Source organism: Dipteris shenzhenensis, chromosome 27 (genome assembly GCF_047967505.1).
Source record: "Dipteris shenzhenensis isolate YYH24624 ecotype China chromosome 27, Dip_SZ_1.0, whole genome shotgun sequence".
Classification (NCBI taxonomy): Eukaryota; Viridiplantae; Streptophyta; class Polypodiopsida; order Gleicheniales; family Dipteridaceae; genus Dipteris; species Dipteris shenzhenensis.
In genome coordinates, this window is record NC_141622.1 from 34,377,832 (window position 1) to 34,397,582 (window position 19,751).

General features: G+C 44.0%; 1 protein-coding gene across 1 annotated transcript; it reads left to right on the top strand.

The window, feature by feature from the left end:
• The first annotated feature begins 9,803 nt into the window (after positions 1 to 9,803).
• On the top strand, positions 9,804 to 13,601 carry LOC147884201 (uncharacterized). Its single transcript, XM_087398993.1, has 6 exons — positions 9,804 to 11,484; positions 11,646 to 11,783; positions 11,869 to 11,961; positions 12,067 to 12,132; positions 12,234 to 12,275; positions 12,402 to 13,601. Exons 1-6 carry the CDS (start codon positions 10,756 to 10,758, stop codon positions 12,561 to 12,563), a joined length of 1,230 nt encoding a protein of 409 aa, XP_087255119.1. The 5' UTR covers positions 9,804 to 10,755; the 3' UTR covers positions 12,564 to 13,601.
• Positions 13,602 to 19,751: the final 6,150 nt, after the last annotated feature.

Sequence of the window (19,751 nt, forward strand, 5' to 3'; positions counted from 1 at the left end):
TGAGAAGAAAGGGGAAGGGAAGAGAGGATTACTATTGGAGCACATCTATAGACACGTTTGATTAGCACATTTTTTTTGCGTATAACAGTGCGTCTATAGACGCAGCTGTCTGTGTCTGCAAACAAGCTAGACGCGCGTTTAGACGTGCCTGTAGACGCAGTTTTAGACGTGCTCTGAGACGTGCCTATAGACGTGCTCCGACAGATGGACTTTTCTAAAAAGTAGAAAAGGACATTGCGCTCGACACACAAACGTGACACTGATACCCAGATCATGCGTTTTTTGGATACGAGAAAGTACAAATCCAAAGATAGCAAACTTCCAAAAAAGATCAACTGCGAAAAGACTTACCTTGGATAGAGGTATGGAAGGTTCTTCTTCTTTTTCAAAGTTGCTTCTCGTCCTTGTTCGTCCTCCTCTTCTTTAAGCTTGGAAGTAAGTGTGGGTGCCTTCCTCTTAAGTGTAAGCTTGGAAGTAAGTGTGGGAGCCTTCCTCTTAAGCGTCGAAATTGTGGATCTACTAATAAGGAAGCAAGCAAGATGTGAAGAAAAGCAAAGCGAGTGCGCTAAAAGCAGGTTTAAAAGTCGCGTCTATAAGCACGTCTAAATACACAGAGTACACACGGTTTTAGATGCGCGTTTAGACGCGCCTTTAGACGCGCCACATAGTTTAAAATTAAACATTTGAAGAAGAGCAAATTTGGTGGGTTGTTTGTTTGTAGGATGTCTTCATCTTCATCAAGTAGCTCCAGTGAGGATGAATCCCTCCGTATCCACCATCACAAAATGTGGTTGGAGTAAAAAATCAAATGTCTGTGTGATCGATGTCGAGGAAACATGTATCGTGCACACAGGATTACACTCAATCACATCTCAAAGTATGGAGAATGGGATGTGACCGTAAACTTGTTAAGGTTTTGTAAGTTAAGGTTGATTGAGATACATATGGGTGTTCATATGTTTGAGTTATGATCCCATTTTAATTTGATACAGGATGCAGTGCCACACCCGCATATGTTGCCCTATGCTCACTGTGAGGAGGTGAAGCATCGGCAGTACGAGGTGGGATCTTCAAGAGGGACTGTTACGGATGCATGGAGTAATGGTGATAGTAGCCCTCCGCCATTACCTCATGAAGCCATGGAGGAGGAGGTGTTTGATGATATGGTGCGGGATTTATATGTCCATCAAGGGAGGGATGATAGCATGGAGCAGCATGATCTTTTTACTGCAGCATCGGCTCCACTGTTTGAGGGGTGCACATTCTCTGTTCTACGTGCCTCCCTTGAGTTACTCAACTTGCAAACCATCTATGGATGGAGCAATGTAAGTTTGAATGCATTACTCAAGTAAGCTTTAAAATCTATTTTGCAAACATGGTGAATTATGCTAGTGGGTCAATTACTCGAATGCTTTTCCTCATTTATGGTCTTCATGTGCAGGCTATTGTGTAAAATGCTTCCAAGGGAGAATAAATTACCGACCTCAAGAGATATGGCAAGGCAACATGTAACCTCTCTTGGAGGATTAGATTACAAGCGCATCCATGCATGTGTCAACGATTGCGTTTTGTTTCGTGGACTACATAAGGATGCAAGAGAGTGTCCTACTTGTGGAGAGGCAAGATATAGAGCAGATCTCAAAACTTTGGACGTGCCTCGTAAGGTTCTGTGACATTTTCCCATAATCCCTCGCATCCAACATATGTTCAAGTGCAAATCTATTGCAGAGCTCATGTCATGGCATTCCTCCCATCGATCAACCGATGGCAAGTGGAGAACTCCCACGGACTCTTCTGCGTGGAAGCATATTGAAGACACATGGCCAAGCTTCAAGGAAGAGCCTAGGAGCTTGAGACTTGGATTGGGTATGGACGGTGTGAACCCATTTGGTCTCAAAAGCACATCTTATAGTGTATGGCCAGTGATATTGGTGAATTACAATCTTCCACCCTTTATGGCTATTAATAAAGGACATGTTATGTTGTCCCTTCTAAAACATAAAGTCAAAAACCCTGATGTTTATTTGGAGCCTTTGATTGACGAGCTAGAGATACTTTGGAGAGGTATCGAGGTGCATGATGTGAGCAGCCCTCCCTCATCACGAGACTTCAACTGCAAAGCAGTCTTGATGTGGACGATGCATGACTTCCTAGGCTATGGCGAATGTTCAGGTAAGCATTGCACTTCTAATTATGAATAGGCAAAGGATGTGGCACCCTAAACCCACCTTCAACTCTTAATTGCGTCTATTGTTCAGGTCTCACTACATCGGGTTACCATGCATGTCTTGTTTGTGGTCCTTCGCTAGTTGCCTCACGGGCAGACACATTGAATAAGGTCATCTATGAGAATCACCATCGATTTCTCCGACCTGATCATCCTAGATATGTTGCCCCTTGGAATGAAGTCCTCTCACAATCACTCACCATGGGAGATTGGATGAGAATTTGGGATGGTTCCACGACAACTTCACCACTTGGCATGAGCCGGTAAGGGTTTGTAACTATTGTGTGCTATATTGGCTGGAAGTAAAGATTGCCCGCTAACACTTTATTTTATTTAGATACTCCATCTTTTATTGTTTACCATATTGGTCCTACCTCAAGATCAATCACCTGCTTGATCCCATGCATATCTTCAAGAATGTGGCATCTACCATTTGGGAGCATTTGAATGGGACATGAGATTCCGCAGGCATAAGGGAGGATCTATGTATCATAGGGAGGATGCGTGAAGCTTGGCCACAAGAGAGACCAAATGGGCATTTTTTTACCTCATGCACTGTGGATGTTATCAAAGCTAGAGATGGCGACGGTGAAGTGCGCTATTACTACAATTTGTACTCCCACTGGATGCATGAGGTATTTGAAGGGAGCCTTTACAAAGAGCAAGAAAAGAGGTGTAGAGCAATTATATGGCTTGAAATCTCATGATTGGCACAAGATGCTCCAAGTAAGTATTTTATGTGCATAATATCTTTTTCCTTTCAAATTTGTGAGTGAATAATTATAAGCAACTAATCAACCACCTCCTCGTGGATTCAGTTCATACTACCTACTAGCATTTCACATAGTGCATCGAAGGACGTGAAAGATTGTATTTACAAGATGGATGAGCTTGTGAGGTACTTTACATGATACAAAATATGATGCGTATCAATGCTCCATGCAAGTAATTTGAATGCATATTGCTAATATGCTGTACTTTTTCATTTCTAGGTATGTGAGCTCAAAGGAAATAGATCCCACCATGCTTGAGAATGCTCGAGTTATGTCAGTGGAGGTGGTTTGTTTAGTGGAGGAGACATTTCCATGTTCTATTCTCACAAGCCAACTACATCTTATAGTGCATTTGGTGGATGAGATTGCTATATGCGGTACTATACATGCATGATGGTTGTTCTTCCTCGAGCGCTTCATGAAGACCTTGAAGGGCTTCGTGAGTCAAAATGCGAGACCCGAAGGTAGCATGGCCGAGGGTTGGTTGGTACAAGAGTCACTTGTATATATTTCTGAGTTTCTTGTTGATGTGGATAGCTCTCTCCCACGACTATGGAGAGATGATGAAGACCTAAGCATGACCTCTATTGTGCCTCAAGGGAAAGGACACAACAAAGTAATAGACACGGAGTTGCATAATAGTATCAACCTCTTTTGCGTGCTTAATAGTGATGTGATGAAAAGATGGGTGACAAGATACGAGGATGCAAAGGCAAGAAGACAAGAAGAAAGGGCCCTCTTTCGTACACACCACGGATCTCGTGTGCCATACCCTCAGTATCTAAGAGCACTTCCAAAGGATATTCATGTGGATTGGCTACTTGATGAAATGGAGAAAGCAGAGAAAGACAAGGGGATGCATATCACAATGGAAGAATGGGAGTATGCTAGGGCATGCATGAGCAAGGTCGGTATATAGAATCTTATGCATAAGTTAGGAGCTTTCAATAATTTAGATTGCTTATTTAATTGATTTTTTCTTGGTGTAGTGCACTATGTTCAATGCTATATGGTGTGAGGGCAAGCATTTTCGAACACAACAGATTGATGATAAAAGAAACACACAAGATTGCGTCGTCATTGCTAGCTTTGAGGGAGCCAATGGAGCCATGGATGATTATTGTGACATAATCCAAGATATTATTGTGCTTGACTTTCGATGCTTCTTTGTGTATGTTTTGGATGTAAAGTGGTTTAAGGACGTGGTGGAAAGAGGCCCTAATGCAATAATCAAACGCCATGCAAGTGGCTTTGTAACTATCGACTCCACAAAGTTTTGGCAAAGTAGGAAGGACACACTAGTACTACCGCAACAATGTGGGGCGAGGTTTATTGTGCGAGTTTTGGCCGGTCCCTCATAGATTGGAGTCTCTCCAATGTTATCGATTTCTTGCACATTAGATTCTCTTACTGTGGTCTTGGCATTACTATGGGGACACTCCCACTGGTGTAGTTCTTGAAGCACTTTGGCACTTCTCGGACATTGCTTTGTGTATCGCCCACTATGGCATGCTGTTGCAGGGGTGTTGATTTGCTTGAGATCATTGTTGATGAAGAGGTTTTATCCAATGCTCTAGGCACAATTGGTTTTATTGCTCATGTCCCCACATTGACTCTTACTGTGGTGTCATGATTTTAGATTGTCAGTCTATCAATTCCCCAATCATGGAGGATTGATGCTTCATGCAACCAAGGACGTCCCAGCAAGATTTGATAGGATTTCTTGGGGAGATCCAAGATTGTGAATTGAAGAGAAAAATGGACTCCTGCAACTTTTATTGACATGCCATTCAATATTTCCCAGGGCTTTGTACGTGAATCATTTGCAAGGCGTATGTTGAAATTAGCCTTTTGCATTGGTGGGAGAACCCATTCATCATAGAGCTCCTTGGATAGGACATTCAATCCTACTCCCCCATCCACTATGGCTTGGACTTCATCATATGCTTATGGATCAAAGGCACAGACAGTGATGTTGCATATGTCATCTCTCTCACCCATCCACACAAGGATATCTTCTATGTCTTCCATAGTTGGAGGGGGATTTGCTAGTTTAATCCATCCTTTGAAACTCTCCCAGATATTGGGACAATTATGTAAGAGGATTCCAATGGGATTGACACAGGGCAACTTAGAATGCTAGAGAGTGCAGCACCTTCAAGTTGGTGTGGTGGTACATTATGTTGTGGATTTTGTTGTTGGAACAGAGGCCCAAGCATTGTGTCGATACTCGGTGGGGCCAAGTTAGGGATTGGATCTTGTGCTTGGTTCTCATCCTCAAATTGAGCTTGTTCCTTTTGCACCCATTGTTAAAGTGCCTGAAATTTAGCCTTCCCCACTTTTGCATTAGGGTATGGAGCTTCTTTTATTTGAGGCTTGGGAGATGATGTGGATGAGCTTGGCTGCTCATTGCTTGGCAGAGGTAGAGGCACTTATGCTTTCTTGTAAAGAGGTCATCTTGATTGAATTGGAATATTAGGGCCCTTGGTAGCCTCATTTTGCTGGCAGGTAATTACATTCATAGGTTGTAATAATATGCTTGTCGGCCCTAGACTTTGATGGTCCACCCCAATAATGTCGATTGGGACGTTAGGCTTAGCCTCATTTTGTTGTGGGACCTTATTTTTCATGGGACAATCCATACAGGCATGGCCAATGCCACAATCTTTGTAAATTGATTGTAAAGTAGCAGGGCTACCACGATGATGACAATCTGTAATCCAGTGATTCCCTCCACAAACATAACACTTGATTGGCGCTCGATACGTATTTGTCCGAACTTGATTCACATAGATAGGTATAAAACCGCTTCGTTCACATAGTACACTCGGTACTCAGCTTCATACTCGAATTGCGAATCCACTTCCTCGACTTGAAGTTGTTGTATTGGCACTGTCGGAGGAGCTGGATTTGGCGCTCTTAGATATGGTTGTGGATTTGGTTTTGTAGGCATGTAATGGAAAGAAGTAAACAAGCTGGTCTCCAAACAAGAGCTCCATGCAATCTGGCCCTTAGAGGTAGATGAAGAGGTAGCCTCAAGTAGTTAGGCGAGGAGATGCAGAAGAACAGAGGGAGATGGAAGCATCCCAACCCAAGCTTTGGACTAGCATGGGAGGTGGAAGATATCCAATTGCCGAGACGAACAAATTCGGCAAAATGCCAAGCAAATCTACATTGAGGTATATGGAAAGCCCCCACAACATAATGAAGTGGCGATGTACTTCGCCAAATTCTTGTATGCATAGTTCATTAAGGGTATATAGGTGGACTTCTCCTCTTACAAGGACAAGCATATGCATGGTTGTATAGAAGTGACGATCGCCCAATCATAATTTTCCAAGGCATTGGAGGGTGCGCGTGGCCCACTAGAGTAACAAGTGGTGCAACTTTGCGAAGAGAACGTGGCCGGTTGGAGCAGGTCCACTGCCTAGAAACTAAAAGACCGTGAATGCGAGAGTTGCAGAATGGGATTATTGCTCTATGTGCCTAATTGAAGCTTCAGCTTGGAGGACCTCAACATGCGGTTGCGGCAAGAGGCCCACGAAGCACATGCAACACTAATCGTCATCATCTAGTGGGACATATTTTCATATCTTGGATACATGCGTAGATGGGTAGGAGTATAAATGACTCTAGAAGAGATTCTAAGTCATAGGGTGAATAGTACTTACTCAATCCTTATGGACTTAGGGTAACCCACATTAGGGTTCAGTATATCATCTGGAGACTAGAGTACACTTTTTATAGTAGATGCTGGTTACATCTCCTCTCATCATCACTGTGTGTGTGTCGAGTATTGAATTATGTGTTCACTTTAACAACATTAGGAGATCCACATCCATTTTTGTGAGAAGAAAGGATAGCACAATGTAGAGACTATGTAAAGATATATTATTGTTTACCAAACACAATGATGTGAAATTTCTTATTGATACCACTTTATGCAAAACATAGTGGAAATGGAATGATGTTCTTAAGGTTAACTTTGATGTAACTAAAGTAGTTATGTTAAGCTTTACCAACACAACATAATGATAGTGTAAGATGGGAAAGGGCCCTAATTGTAGTATCCATCACTAATTGCATTATATAATAGATGCTTTAACAATGTGTGCTCAAGTTCTTTCTACCATCATGGCTTCCCTTTATCCCTCGTTTTGATAGTGTGCACTTAGATTCTTTCCACCATTTCACAGGTTTACAACCAAGTGGCTTTTGGGGATAAAAATATAGTTAATAGTTACGTGGAAGTAATGTTGAAGCAAATCTCAAACGGTCTTCATATTGCCTCTTTTCTATGAAGGTGAAGTTACAAGAGGTGACTTTTGAGGCCTCACTTTTAGAGCTATTGGACTTAGCTTAATCCTTTTGGCCTCAACACTTCTAGTGCCCATTCTCCTTCTTAGTAATAAATATGCATTGAAAAAAATCTTCCTTAGAATATCAAGGACCATGAAGTCATCTTAAGGTTGGAATATATATTCATGTAGTATAGGGAAGAGAACAAAATTAAAATAATTCTTAAAGAAGAAGAAATATGGTTTCTTAGTATAATATGGTTTCTTAAAGAAGAAGAAATCTTGACCATGGGAATAATCTTGTTTGTACACCTTGAAGCTATCCACATAGCACTAATATGATGTCTTAAAGAAGAAGAGATCGTGACCATGGGAATGGTCTTGTATAATGTGGTTTCTTAAATAAGATGAAATCTTGTTATGTTTAGACACCTTGAAGCTATCCACACACGAGTAGTCAAATTTGAGACTTAACGAGGAAGCACATGTTGACATGATACTGTGGAATTTCCGTTGCGATCCATGAAATGGACAGAATCGAATTTCCGTTGCGATCCATGAAATGGACAGAATCGTTTTAGCAATAAACTGTTATCCATGAATCAGTTCCAATCTTGAGCAATACAGGAGGACCAATAAAGCAGGACCTTAAACAATATTTGTGCTCGTTCACTGCGGATCGGAGTAAGCCAAAGAAGATCGATCTGATAAGACTTTCTTACATAGAAGAGCGGCAAACTATAACAAGGAAATGAAGATCATCAAGGGGTCGAGCTGCAATGTACATCCTACGTCAACAGAAACTACCTACATCAATAGATGGTTCCGATTGCAAGTAGCTACATCAATAGATGATTAATTGTGTCATGTAGGCGCAGTGGGCTTAAGCCGATTTCGTGTACGCGCACTGCCCCCCTTTAATTTCAAACGTTTCTCGCAACAACTCCTTAGCATGTGTTATTTGACTCGGTCTCAGCTTCCGCAAGTATAATACTCAACGCAAGTCAACAGATACAAAACTTGACAACGTTATCGCTAGCAATTGAGACGGCCGGTGTATATTCGTTCTACGTGCAAAGAAAAGGAGGATTTTAAGGGCTTGATTTCAAGCTCAAGCCTGTTCTCTTCGTGTCTGGCATCTTTCATGTTTACTCTTTCCTCGAGGGTTTCCCGTTTAGAACTTGCGAGAAGTAAAGTGGCGGCGTAGCGCAAATTGAAGGGCTTACAAAAGCGATGTCATCGATGACTGGGTGGTTGATGTAAGCTCTAAGGTGGCGAAGAAATGGCAGACCCGTTCCGAAGGGACATCATACATGTACCTACCTATATGAAGGAAATAGCATTCGAGCAGCTCCAGCAGGTTCCTTGGATCTTTATTGTGATGTATGGTTCACATTTTTTGCAGCGGACGAAGCTTATCTCTGTGCGATGATAAGCAATAGTTGCGAGCTGGCGAGGCTCTATCTAGCTAGGGGGGGGCGCGAGCCGCGCACTGGCAAGAACAAGAATCAAGGCGCGATCATCGATGCCAGCCAGAGATTGGGAGGACCTGTGTCTCCCCTGCCGGACAGTCGTCCACTAGGCTATATGGGGCTCTGCCGGATTCCGACCTCGAAAAGAGGCGCAGCCGTTTGCAGTAATCTATTTAGGCGAAGGCGGGTTCTGATTCCAGATGACCACTCGCCAAGCGTTCCTGTCAGCAGTGTCAGTACACAGCATCGGGAGGGGTGGGGGAGAGGGGGGCTCACGCGGCACCTTCCGCTGTCTTGTCCGCGTCTGATTTCTCCATTTCGACACGCATATTGATAAGCCGACGTTCGCAGGTTCATATCTAGACCAGTGACCTCGACCGTGACTCCACGCGCCAGCAGCAGCCAGCCTGCCTTTGGTTGTGTGTAGCTAGCTGTAGCCTGTACGCCGTGGCGTTTTTACTTGCGGTGGAGTCTGGAGGCTGGCCTCTGGACGAGGACGGGGGGAGGTGTTTATATTTATTTTCTGCTCTCCGGCTTTGAATATTCCTGGGCGCGTTCCATTCGGAAAGAAAACCAAATTTGACGCTTGCGGCCAAAACTCCGCGGCTTCTTGTAGAGAATGATAGGTGCAATCGTCATGGCGAAATGACTCGCATCGCCTTCAATGCGAGCATTCAAATCGAGGGCGCTTTAATATGGGCTTCGACAGCGAAGGACAGGGGCAGAGACCGCGGCGTGGCTGTTCTAGAAGTGCGAGAGAGAGAAGCGGTGCCATTGGAGATGCCCAGGCGGCAGGGGGGAACACAGAAGGCTCGTCCAGCCAGTCTAAATCCCGTCATTGAATTTCGACGCGCACACTCTACTAATTGAGCTTTTTCTTTATGGGGGGGTACATCTGCAAGCTGGGAGGTGAAGACTTTTGTGAGGACGACTGGTACCATGCTACGGTATAAACTTTGGTGGATGAGGGAAGCAGCATAAAAGGAAGTCATAGACTGGAAACTCCGGCTGTGATGATGAGTTTAGTGTTTGATTGATCCGTTCCAACAGTCGAACAGAGGACTTGAAACTGCATTCACGTTGTTGTTGATCGTTGATCGACATATCCGAACTGAAGATACAAGGAATTTGCGCGTCTGCTTCTTAATCCGTAGCGAGGCGACCAGATTTTCTCTTCGGGTCATCTTCAGCATTCGCTCAATCGTCAAGCTCATGAACTGCGGCCTGCCATGATTTCTCTATCTGCATGTAGAGTCTTTCAATGATACACGTGAAAGGCGTCCATGTATGGAGATACTGCTGGTTACGATGATGTGCGCTTCAGTCCCCCTTCTGTTGCAGGGTTGCTTTCTCTGCAGACGAGGCTACGATTTGGTCGCCACTTCCCAATATAATCTTGTCCCGATGAGCAAAGAGCTAGCGTGATATATAGTTTAAAGAAACCGTGTCAGTGTAAAAGGTTTAGAGCTGCACGTCGACGGTCGATCTAATCGATTTCTGGAGCTTGGCGAAAACCTGGGTCCTGGTGGTCGTTGATCGCCACTAGGAAAGCCGCAGCCGAAATTGTTGTGGAGATTGTGTAGAGATTTTGTTATCGAGATTGCGGAGTAGAGATTTTGTTGTAGTGTCGGTGCGAGGAAAAGGTGAGCGATGAACTGAGGGACGACACAAGGTCCCAGACATCCGTCTTCCGATCAACCAAATCCTCATCTCAGGATGGGGGGGGGTGGCCATGCAGGAAGAAGGTTTGCTAGAAATGAGCAACTAGGAAGCAAGAAAAAAGAGGCCGGAATATTTCGAGGGAAGGGAACGGAAGCGGCGATCGAGGGGGAGGCGAGATCTTGTCTGCGGGAAGACGGAAGGCAGACTGTGAGGGTGGTCGGGTGCAGGAAGTAGAATATACAAAGGAAAAATTAGGGTTTTGTATGGCGCCGTCGGGGACAACAATAAAGCCTTAAAGGACGTAAGTCTATATTTGTAGGGTGATGGAGGGGGTTGATTACAATTACGTGCGAAATTTTGGCGTAAAAGCGACGGAAGGAGATGCCGGAAGGATGGACGGAAAGATGGATGATGAGACGTACGCGGCGTACGCGATTTTGCCACCCTCGGTTTCGTCGTCTTCGTCGTCTTCGTCGTTGTCTCATTTTTGCTGTTCGTCGACTGTTGCCAGCCGCCGCCAGGACGGCGTTTCAGCTTCTTCTGCTTCTCATCTTGCTCCTCCTCCTCCTCCTCTGAGTCCTCTCTGGCTCCACTCCTACGGCCACTCTCAGGCCTCCGTCCTCCCCCCTCCCTCCTCCTCGTCGTCGTCCTCCTTCCTCTTCCCCATGGCTATGGCTCACCACCACCCTTACCTCCCCTTCACTTCTTCTTCTTCTTCCTCCTCCTCCCCTCCTCCTCCTCCTCCTCTTTCCTCCCTCCATCACCACCTCCTCCCACCCCCCTGGCCTTCCCCCCCCTCTCTCCCCGCTTCCCCTTCCCCTTCCCCCTCTCCGGCCTCCTCCTCCCTTTCTCCTCCTTCCAGCTCCTCCCTCCTCGCGGCCTTCCACAGTAACATGAGTCATCTCCCCGCCCACCTCGATCCCCTCCCCCCTGCATTGATGAGCAGCTCCTCCGCCGCCCCCACCATTAACCTCCTCGTCCCTCCCACCACTTCACGCAAGCCTGCCCCAGCGGTTGCCGATTCCTCCTGCTGCCCCTTGAACCCGATTCTGGTGAGTCGCTTTAACCCTCCCTTACCCTCCCGATGGCGAGATGCCACCGTTTTTGTTTCAATTGCTGATTCTACAGCACAGCTGCCCAATCCGCACGAATGGGTTCGTGCTCCCGTCGCTTTTTTCCCCACGCGCTTAGTCTCGATTGTATTGTTTCTCAGGAGCCGGCTGACGAGGATAGCAACAAAAGGAACGGCGCACTGGCTCCTTGCGAGAGTGACGACGCTGGCGCCAACGGCTTGCCCAAACGGCCCAAACTCGGCACTGAGCCTGCTGGATGCTCCTTGCAAGCTAACAAGGTGAGTCCAATCGCTGCACCGTAGTGACGACTTCACTCCTTGGATGCATCCTTCCAAGTGCCACCTAATTGATGATCGTGTGCAGAATCAGACCACGCAATCGCAAGCTGCACGCTCGAAGGAAAGGCTTGGCGAGAAGATCACAGCGCTGCAGCAATTAGTCTCGCCTTTTGGGAAGGTGAGGACCCCGACCTACTTTTGCAACGAAGATCTGCTGCTCTCGTGAATCATATCCTATGAACAGGTATGATCTTTCCACTGACCGCCGTAGTTCAAACTGCAGACGGACACGGCATCCGTCTTATCGGAAGCAATCGGTTACATCAAATTCCTCCAGGAGCAGGTTCAGGTATTTTCTCTTCCAAGTATGGGATCCCCAGGGCTGGTGGCATCCGCCCAGTGGATTCAGAAGCAAACTATGATCACTAATCTTGCGGCACTGTCATGCAGGTTTTAAGCTCGCCCTACATGAAGTCCACCGTCAATCGACAGGTGCTGTCATACTCCCTTAGCTACAGGTCGCCTGCTTTTCTGTATCTGATATTATAGCCTTGTTAGATTTGGTGAAGATAGCAAACCTGCTAAGGATCAGTCTGATTTTCCTTCGATTTTCCACAGGACTCCGGTGCATTCTCGTCGACGAGGAAGATGGGGGGTGAAGGTGTATCTGATTTGAGAAGCAGAGGGCTTTGTTTGGTACCTGTCTCGTGCACTCTCAACGTGGCAAGCAGCAACGGTGCAGACTATTGGACTTCTGGCGTTGGAGGGAGTCGCCACTGATCGGATGGATTTGCAAATTATCCTTCCAGAGCTAAGTTATGTTCATTCTTTCTGTCCAAAACGCTGACCATCGTCTGACACAAGTTTTGCAAATTCTGCCGACCCTTGTGTCGGCAGCAGGAGCGCGGAAAGAACTGCTGCCCTTGCCATTCTCTTAGACATCATTGTCCATACCATCACCACTAAAGCAGTAGGCCTCTGTTGGGCCACGAAAACTAACTACACGATTGGTAAAATGACTGACATACAGTTGCCGGCAATTCTTCACATCGAGTCAATCACCCACAACCTGAGGTGATTGGTTTCTTCATCCCTACCATGTAGCTAGAAAGGCCGCAGATGCCAGCCTTGTTTTACAAATCAGATACTCTTTTTTGAAGTCTGATCTTCAAATGATCAGCAGCACATTCTCAATACATGAAAACTTTATCACTGCGTCGCACTCTATACATCCTTATCATCTGCAGGGTCATCTGTTTCTTTTGATGTTAATTTAGGATTGTTCTAAAATTCGAGGTGGTGTACATCCCTTAAGCCTTGGGCTTGTCCTTAGAGCGTAAGCTGCAAGAAAGGGGTGACTTCTAAGTGTCCGGGAATGGTTTCGAGCTTGTGATTAACTCAGCGTAGCATGTTTACGTCTCATGAAGTAACTATTAGACTTCGGGCGTTCGGATAGATTTGCAAATTACCCTTCCAGAGCTAAGTTTTGTTCATTCTTTCTGCCCATAATGCTCAGCACCGTCAGACAAGTTCTGCAAATTCTGCCGACCCTATATTTGCTTAAACAGCATTGGTGATACTATCGCCACTAAAGCGGCTCAGGACTTTGTTGGGGCAGGAAAACTAACTGCATGATTGGTAAAAGAAATGACTGAGTACTCTACAGTTGTCTGGAATCCACACGCGGTCAAATATCCCTGATGGGTTTCTTCATCTCTATTATGTAGCCAGAAAGGCCGTAGATCCTATCCTTGTTTTACAATCAGATACTTTCTTTTTGTAATCTAGACTCTGTTAATCTTCACACAGCAGCACATTCTCAATACATGTAAACTTCATCACTGAGTTGTACTTTCTACTTCCTTGATCGTCTGCAGCGTCATCTGTTATTTTGTTTCTTTTGATGCTAATTCAGGACTATTCTAAAATTCGAGTTGATGTACTTCGATTTGTCCTTATAGCATGGTGGTTCGAAAGCTACAGAAAAGGGATGACTTCTAAGTGTATCAAGGAATGGATTTGAGCGTGTGATTAACTCTGCATACCATGTTTGGAGCTTGTGGCATTGTTGGAAGGAGAGGAAGAGAGGCGTGAAACACAAGATTGCTTCGGGAAGATATACTTGTATTAATGATGCATATGGGTGGTACCTTAGCCAAAGCTAGCGCAAGCGTATATAGCTCCAACACTCACACTCAATCTAAGGTCCCTAGCTCGGATGAAAAAATTCGCTCGGATGAAAAAATTCTTGGGGAGTGCAAGAGCAGAACTCGAGCTCCTATATATATCTAGAAATATTTCTGCAGAGGTGGTCATTGGTCATGTTTAGAGTATTCTTTTGTGTGCATGATACAATGCAAAGTGCATGTCAATGATAGTACAAAGATATAATCAATCATGTGCGTGCGATATAGTGCAGAGGTGTGCCCTAGTGTGGGGAAGCTGTAGCCAAAACCATTTTGAAAGCTAAGAGTTGGATTTGGAGAAACTGATGTTGCAAGATTCAGGCAGAATTGGGAAAAATGGGAGAGATGTGGAAGAAGGTTGAAGAAGATGATGAGGTGGCACTTTGGAGCTAGAGCATGCTAGGAGCATGAGGTGGAAGCTCAAGGAGGATAGAATGGCTCCAGTACCACATGTTGGAACGTGGGGAAGAATAGATGCATTGTGGCAAGACTAAGTGAGAACACATAAGATGTTGCAATGGGTGTTCTATTCATTGTGAGAGGGAGGTCCCTCTTTTATAGAAATGGAGAGAGGGTGGCCTAAATGAATGACACCTCTCCTACATCAATGGAGGTAACTCCTAAATCATAGGAACTCCACAATCATAGGCACCACCCCATGTGGGGACCTTTGCATTACATCATCACCTATGTCATGGCCTATGGCACTAAGTGTGCCCCTTCTATACACACACACACACACAAGCACATGACTGCTTGTAGATGCACACATGCACCTAGCAAGCCTTTGATCACACATATCCCAACAGTGAGCCTCAAACTACGCTTTGGAGGCATTTGAAGGAAAGTTTGTGTGGAGAAGCCGTCGTTCATTTGGCTTGTGTGGAGATTCACTGATAGTCTCGCATGTGTTGGATTGGCAGTTTGAAGCAGTGATTAGGTGTTTGTATAATCCACCCCCCATCCCTCCTTGCTTCTATGAGTCTTCATCATGGAGTTGGTAAAGCATGCATTGACGATGATACTTTTCCTTGTGGTGAGGGCATTCCTTGTGTGAGCAGCCTTATCGAATTTTGTACCATTGATTCTGTGTATATACAGGCATTGATGGGTTGGTATGGCTAGTCCAATGTCTTCTGTGAGTCGATAGAATAAGGGTGGGACTTTGTTGTGATTCATGTGGAGAATCGGAGTTGACTACAAGGTTCGGATAGTGGGCAGACACTAGAGTCAGATGGAAGTTGGATTGGAGTGGGGGGATCGGATGTGAGACTGAATACGCGATCAAGGAATTAGACCTCATTCGAAATCCCAAAAGTTAGAAAAGACACGTGCGGCATGTGTGTGGCAGATCGTAGTCGGATTTGCATAGTTTGGTACCCATCGGCAAAACCATGGCAGAGTTCTCACTCGGTTTTGTCAGACTTTGGTCAGAAACACATCGGACCATTGTTGGACTAGAGCTTGTTGCTTCATCATCTTGTTGTTGCCTCTTTTCATGTGGAAAATCACCTTTGTTTATTATAGGGTAAGTTGAGTATACCTAAACCATATTGGAAGAGCAGCAACATTGTTACTGCATGGTTGGCGGAATCGGGGTGAATGTGATTGCTTGCTATGATGTTGTGCAGAGCTGTCACTAAACTTTTCTGAATTTGTCTGATACATGATACCCCATTAGTGAGCTGATAGGATGAAACAGAGACTGTATAACTGTGTACCTCAAAAGGTCATGTAGTGAGATTTTGTTGATCTTCACCTATGTGGGAGCAGGGCCAATGTAAGGCTTAAGTCTAAAACCATTGACTGGTTTCTCAAAGGAGTTGCCATGTAGGTCTGCCAAGAGAATGTCCCTTGCCATTATGTATTAATCACCTTGAATGGACCACCATACCTTAATTTGAATTTACCTGGCATTTTGCCCAGTTTAGTGTTGAACATCAACACCAAGCTTGAATTTAATATTTCTATTGATCCAGGTTGCTTGCCCTCCTTTTCTATGGATAATGTCAGTTGTATGGGAGCTGGCCAATCTATCCTCATCCAATTGTAAAACCTGCTCCAACCTTGCATTGATGGAGTCTTCTGGGGAAAGTTTGCTATTAATTGCCACCCTGAGACTTCCTGCAACAAATTCCATGGGTACTACTACTTCACAACCATACACTAGACTGAAAGGTGTCAATCCTATGGCCACCTTGTGTCCTGCCCTAAGTGCCCAAAGCATTGAGTCTAAATGCTGATCCCAATCCTCCGGGTGATCAGCAATTGTTCTTTTATAAACCTTTTTCATGAGCTTGTTGGAGCTTTCAGCCAATCCATTGGCATGTGGGTAATATGCTGTGGATTTTTTGTGCAGCATCATGTGCATCTTAGTCATTTTTTTGATGGTTTTGTTAATGAAATGGGTTCCTCTGTTAGATACATTCTCAATAGGAACACCAAATCTGGTTACAATATTGTGATACAAAAAATTTGCAATTGTTCTAGCTTTGCATGTCTTCAATGTTACAGTCTCAACCCATTTAGTGCAATAATTAGTAGCACCAAGAATATATTGATTAACTAAGAATTTGGCTATAGGTTTGATTGGTCCAATAAAGTCCAATCCCCACTTTTGAAAAGGTCCTAATGGAAGAATGGGCTGATGTGGCATTCTGTCACTATCCATTGGTTTGTCATCCCTTTGACATGTCAAGCATGGTTTTGCATAATTGTGTGCATCTTTTAATACTACGGGCCACCATAATCCAGTTTGCAAGATTTTCTTGCCTATGATATCACCTGAGAAGTGGCCTCCTACTGGCCGTCCATGTGCCTCTACTAACACAGCTTTTTGCTCATGGTCTTGGACACACCTTCTGATGACCTGATCAATACCTCTTCTGTACAACACTCTAGCAATGATAAGGAAAGGTCTGCTTTGCAATACTAACTTTTTTCTTTGATACCTATTCAAGGTTTAGATTCTTTAAAAACTTAAATTATTGTAGGAAAGTAATAAAAATAATAATACAACTATATAAGATTTATAGGATAGGTTAAAGAATCTTGCAATCAACACACCCCATTAGGGGAGTTTTGGACTAAAAAAGGGCCTCTTGGATTAGTCCCTTAAGATTTGTGATTAGCAAACCAGCCAATGGGAAGGCTTGGGCATTAAAAAAATGGAGGATTCCATATTGGCCTCTCATTGGTGGAGAGTCCTCCTTGGTCCCCACTAGGCTTCCACTTGCCTCTCTCTTGCCCCCACCACCTCTTGAGGCATTTACTCCCCCCCTTTACTTTTGGATGGTCCCCATACCCTCCTAGGCTCTCTTGGTAGGGCCCCCGATCCGCGACTTTTTTTTCCCTCCAAAAAATCAAAAATTTCCAAAAGTATCCCTAGCACCCCAAACTCCTCCCAAGAGTCTCCCCAAACTATCCCCATTGACTCCCCACCTTTCTATGAGCCTCTTCCTCCTCTCTACCTCCTCTCATCCTCCTCCCAACCTCCTCCTCCTCTCAACCTCTTCCTCCTCCCAACCTCTTCCTCCTCCCAACCTCTTTATCTTTCCTTGCTCCCATTCTTTCTACAATGGTGAAACACTCCTCTTTCCCTAGGCCAAAGCTATCAATTCAATCTTGTGTGGGTCACATTTTGAAGGACAACAATGATATTTGGATCCCTCAAGAGTTTAGGTTAATGTCCTGGCTCACAATGCAACCATCTGCACTAGGTCCATTCAAGGTTTCTAGAAAGGATAGAGCAAAGAAAGAGAAGCATTGGAAGGGTCGCATTGCTGGGTTTCATAATACAAAAAAAGGACTTAAGGTGAAGGTTCAACACGTGTACATGGCTCGAGACATGAACTTGGACCCTGTTAGTCAAACTTGCTTTCCTTCAAATTCTCTCTCTCTTTTACATTAAATTTTTTTCAAGTTCAGTTCAATTGTGCATTCTAATGATTGTATGTGTGCATGCATTTTGAGAGAGGGTGTCTTGTGGTGATAGTAGAGGGGGAGGGGGGGAGGGAGAGAGAGAGAGAGAGATGGGGGGGTTGAGGGGTGTTAGGGGGAGATAGTAGAGGGGAGAGATTTGTGTGTGTGTGTGTGTGTGAGAGAGAGAGAGAGAGAGAGAGAGAGAGAGAGAGAGAGGTAGAGAGTGAGAGACACAGATTGATTGGCTCTGGATAGTCTGATGGGAATATTTCAAGCTTTCCATTCAAATATCGGGGAATTAATGTTCTCAGGACGGAGTGTTGCCTCCTTGATAAAGTCTAGTATTTTTTTCTATAATTCATGTTACTAAGTTCCTCTAAAAGAAGGTGCACATGGAAGCCTCCGTCCTCTCCCTAACTTTGATAGTCCAGAATGGCGTCTTTCTGATCCATATTCTATAGATGCATTTAGAATGAAGATGAGACCAGATATTCAATAATCAATGAAGTTTACTTTCAGTTCAAAATCTGTGGGTAGTCGGTTCATGCCCTCCATTATGTTTATTTATTTTTTCAAATCAGTCTTCATTCAGAAGATAAAGACCATGTGGGTATGCAAAGGCCTAGAAAATGAATTTCCTGATAATCTTCTATACCCAATGTGGGATGTTAGGGAGGGTTTGTAGAAGGGAGAGCATTTTCGATGTATACTTACTAAAGAAAGTATAATAATAAGATATCAAGTAGTGCGGAGTATTTGCTACATGAGATATGCTTATAGACGTTGGAAAAATAATCATGGCACATGGATACCTATGGATTGTGATGTGGTAGACACCACAGAGGTAGAGGTACATATGCCCAATGGGGAAATCCAATATCTTGGGGTCACAAATAGTTGGAGCTTGAAGCATGTTCGTGAATACATCGATATTACCTTTAATGATAGTGATTTTTGTCCATTCATATTGGTATTGAATAAATGTAATAGTTTTTGAAGTGTGATGTCATTGGTATTGGCAATGAGTCTATACTGAATAAAATTAGTAGTTTTTGATGTGTGTTGTAATATTTTTGAAAATATGATATAGTTTTTGAAGTGTGTTGTAATAGCTGTTGAATAAATCTAAAAGTTTTGAAACTGTGTTGTAATAGTTTTTTACTAAATGTAATAGTTTTTGTTAAGTGTGATGTCATTTGTACTAACATAGGCCCCCCTAAATTCAAAAAAAAAATTCCATTATTTTAGGTGGCAGGGGGAGGTGGGAGTGGAATATGATGGCAAATTATTTAGGCCAATATATTACATTGTCCAATATTTTCTTACCTAAATTATAGTTGGACCTTTAAGGTATTTAAAGAGTCTAAAGTCAACTATATAAAGGGCCATTAGGTATGACATAGCCTTTATTGTCCTCACCTCCTAGACAGCCTACTCTTGCCATCTTCCACAAACCTCCAATGGCCACACCCCGCGAGGCATACCATGACTTCGTCAATTCTAGTCATCATTCAAGTAGAGAGGCAGAGTTGTATGACATTTTTGATCATTAGATAAATGTCATCGGCACAGTCCACAAGCATCTAGATCTCTTTAGAGATGTGGTAGATTACGTGAGAGAGAAAATCAAGCCTTACCTGATCCGGCTAGACATAGATAGAGTACAGTGAGTTCTTGTAAATCTCCTCATTGACAGTTGCCGAGCTGATAGCACTTTCAAGCATAGGTTGCAGAGAATTTGCAAATCCCTTAGTACAAAAAGTTTTAGAAGGATTTCCAAGGATGAAGTCTACAAGCGGGTCCTATAGGAACTCATTTTGTATCCTTGGAAATAGCCTATTGTGTAATTCTTTTGGAAATG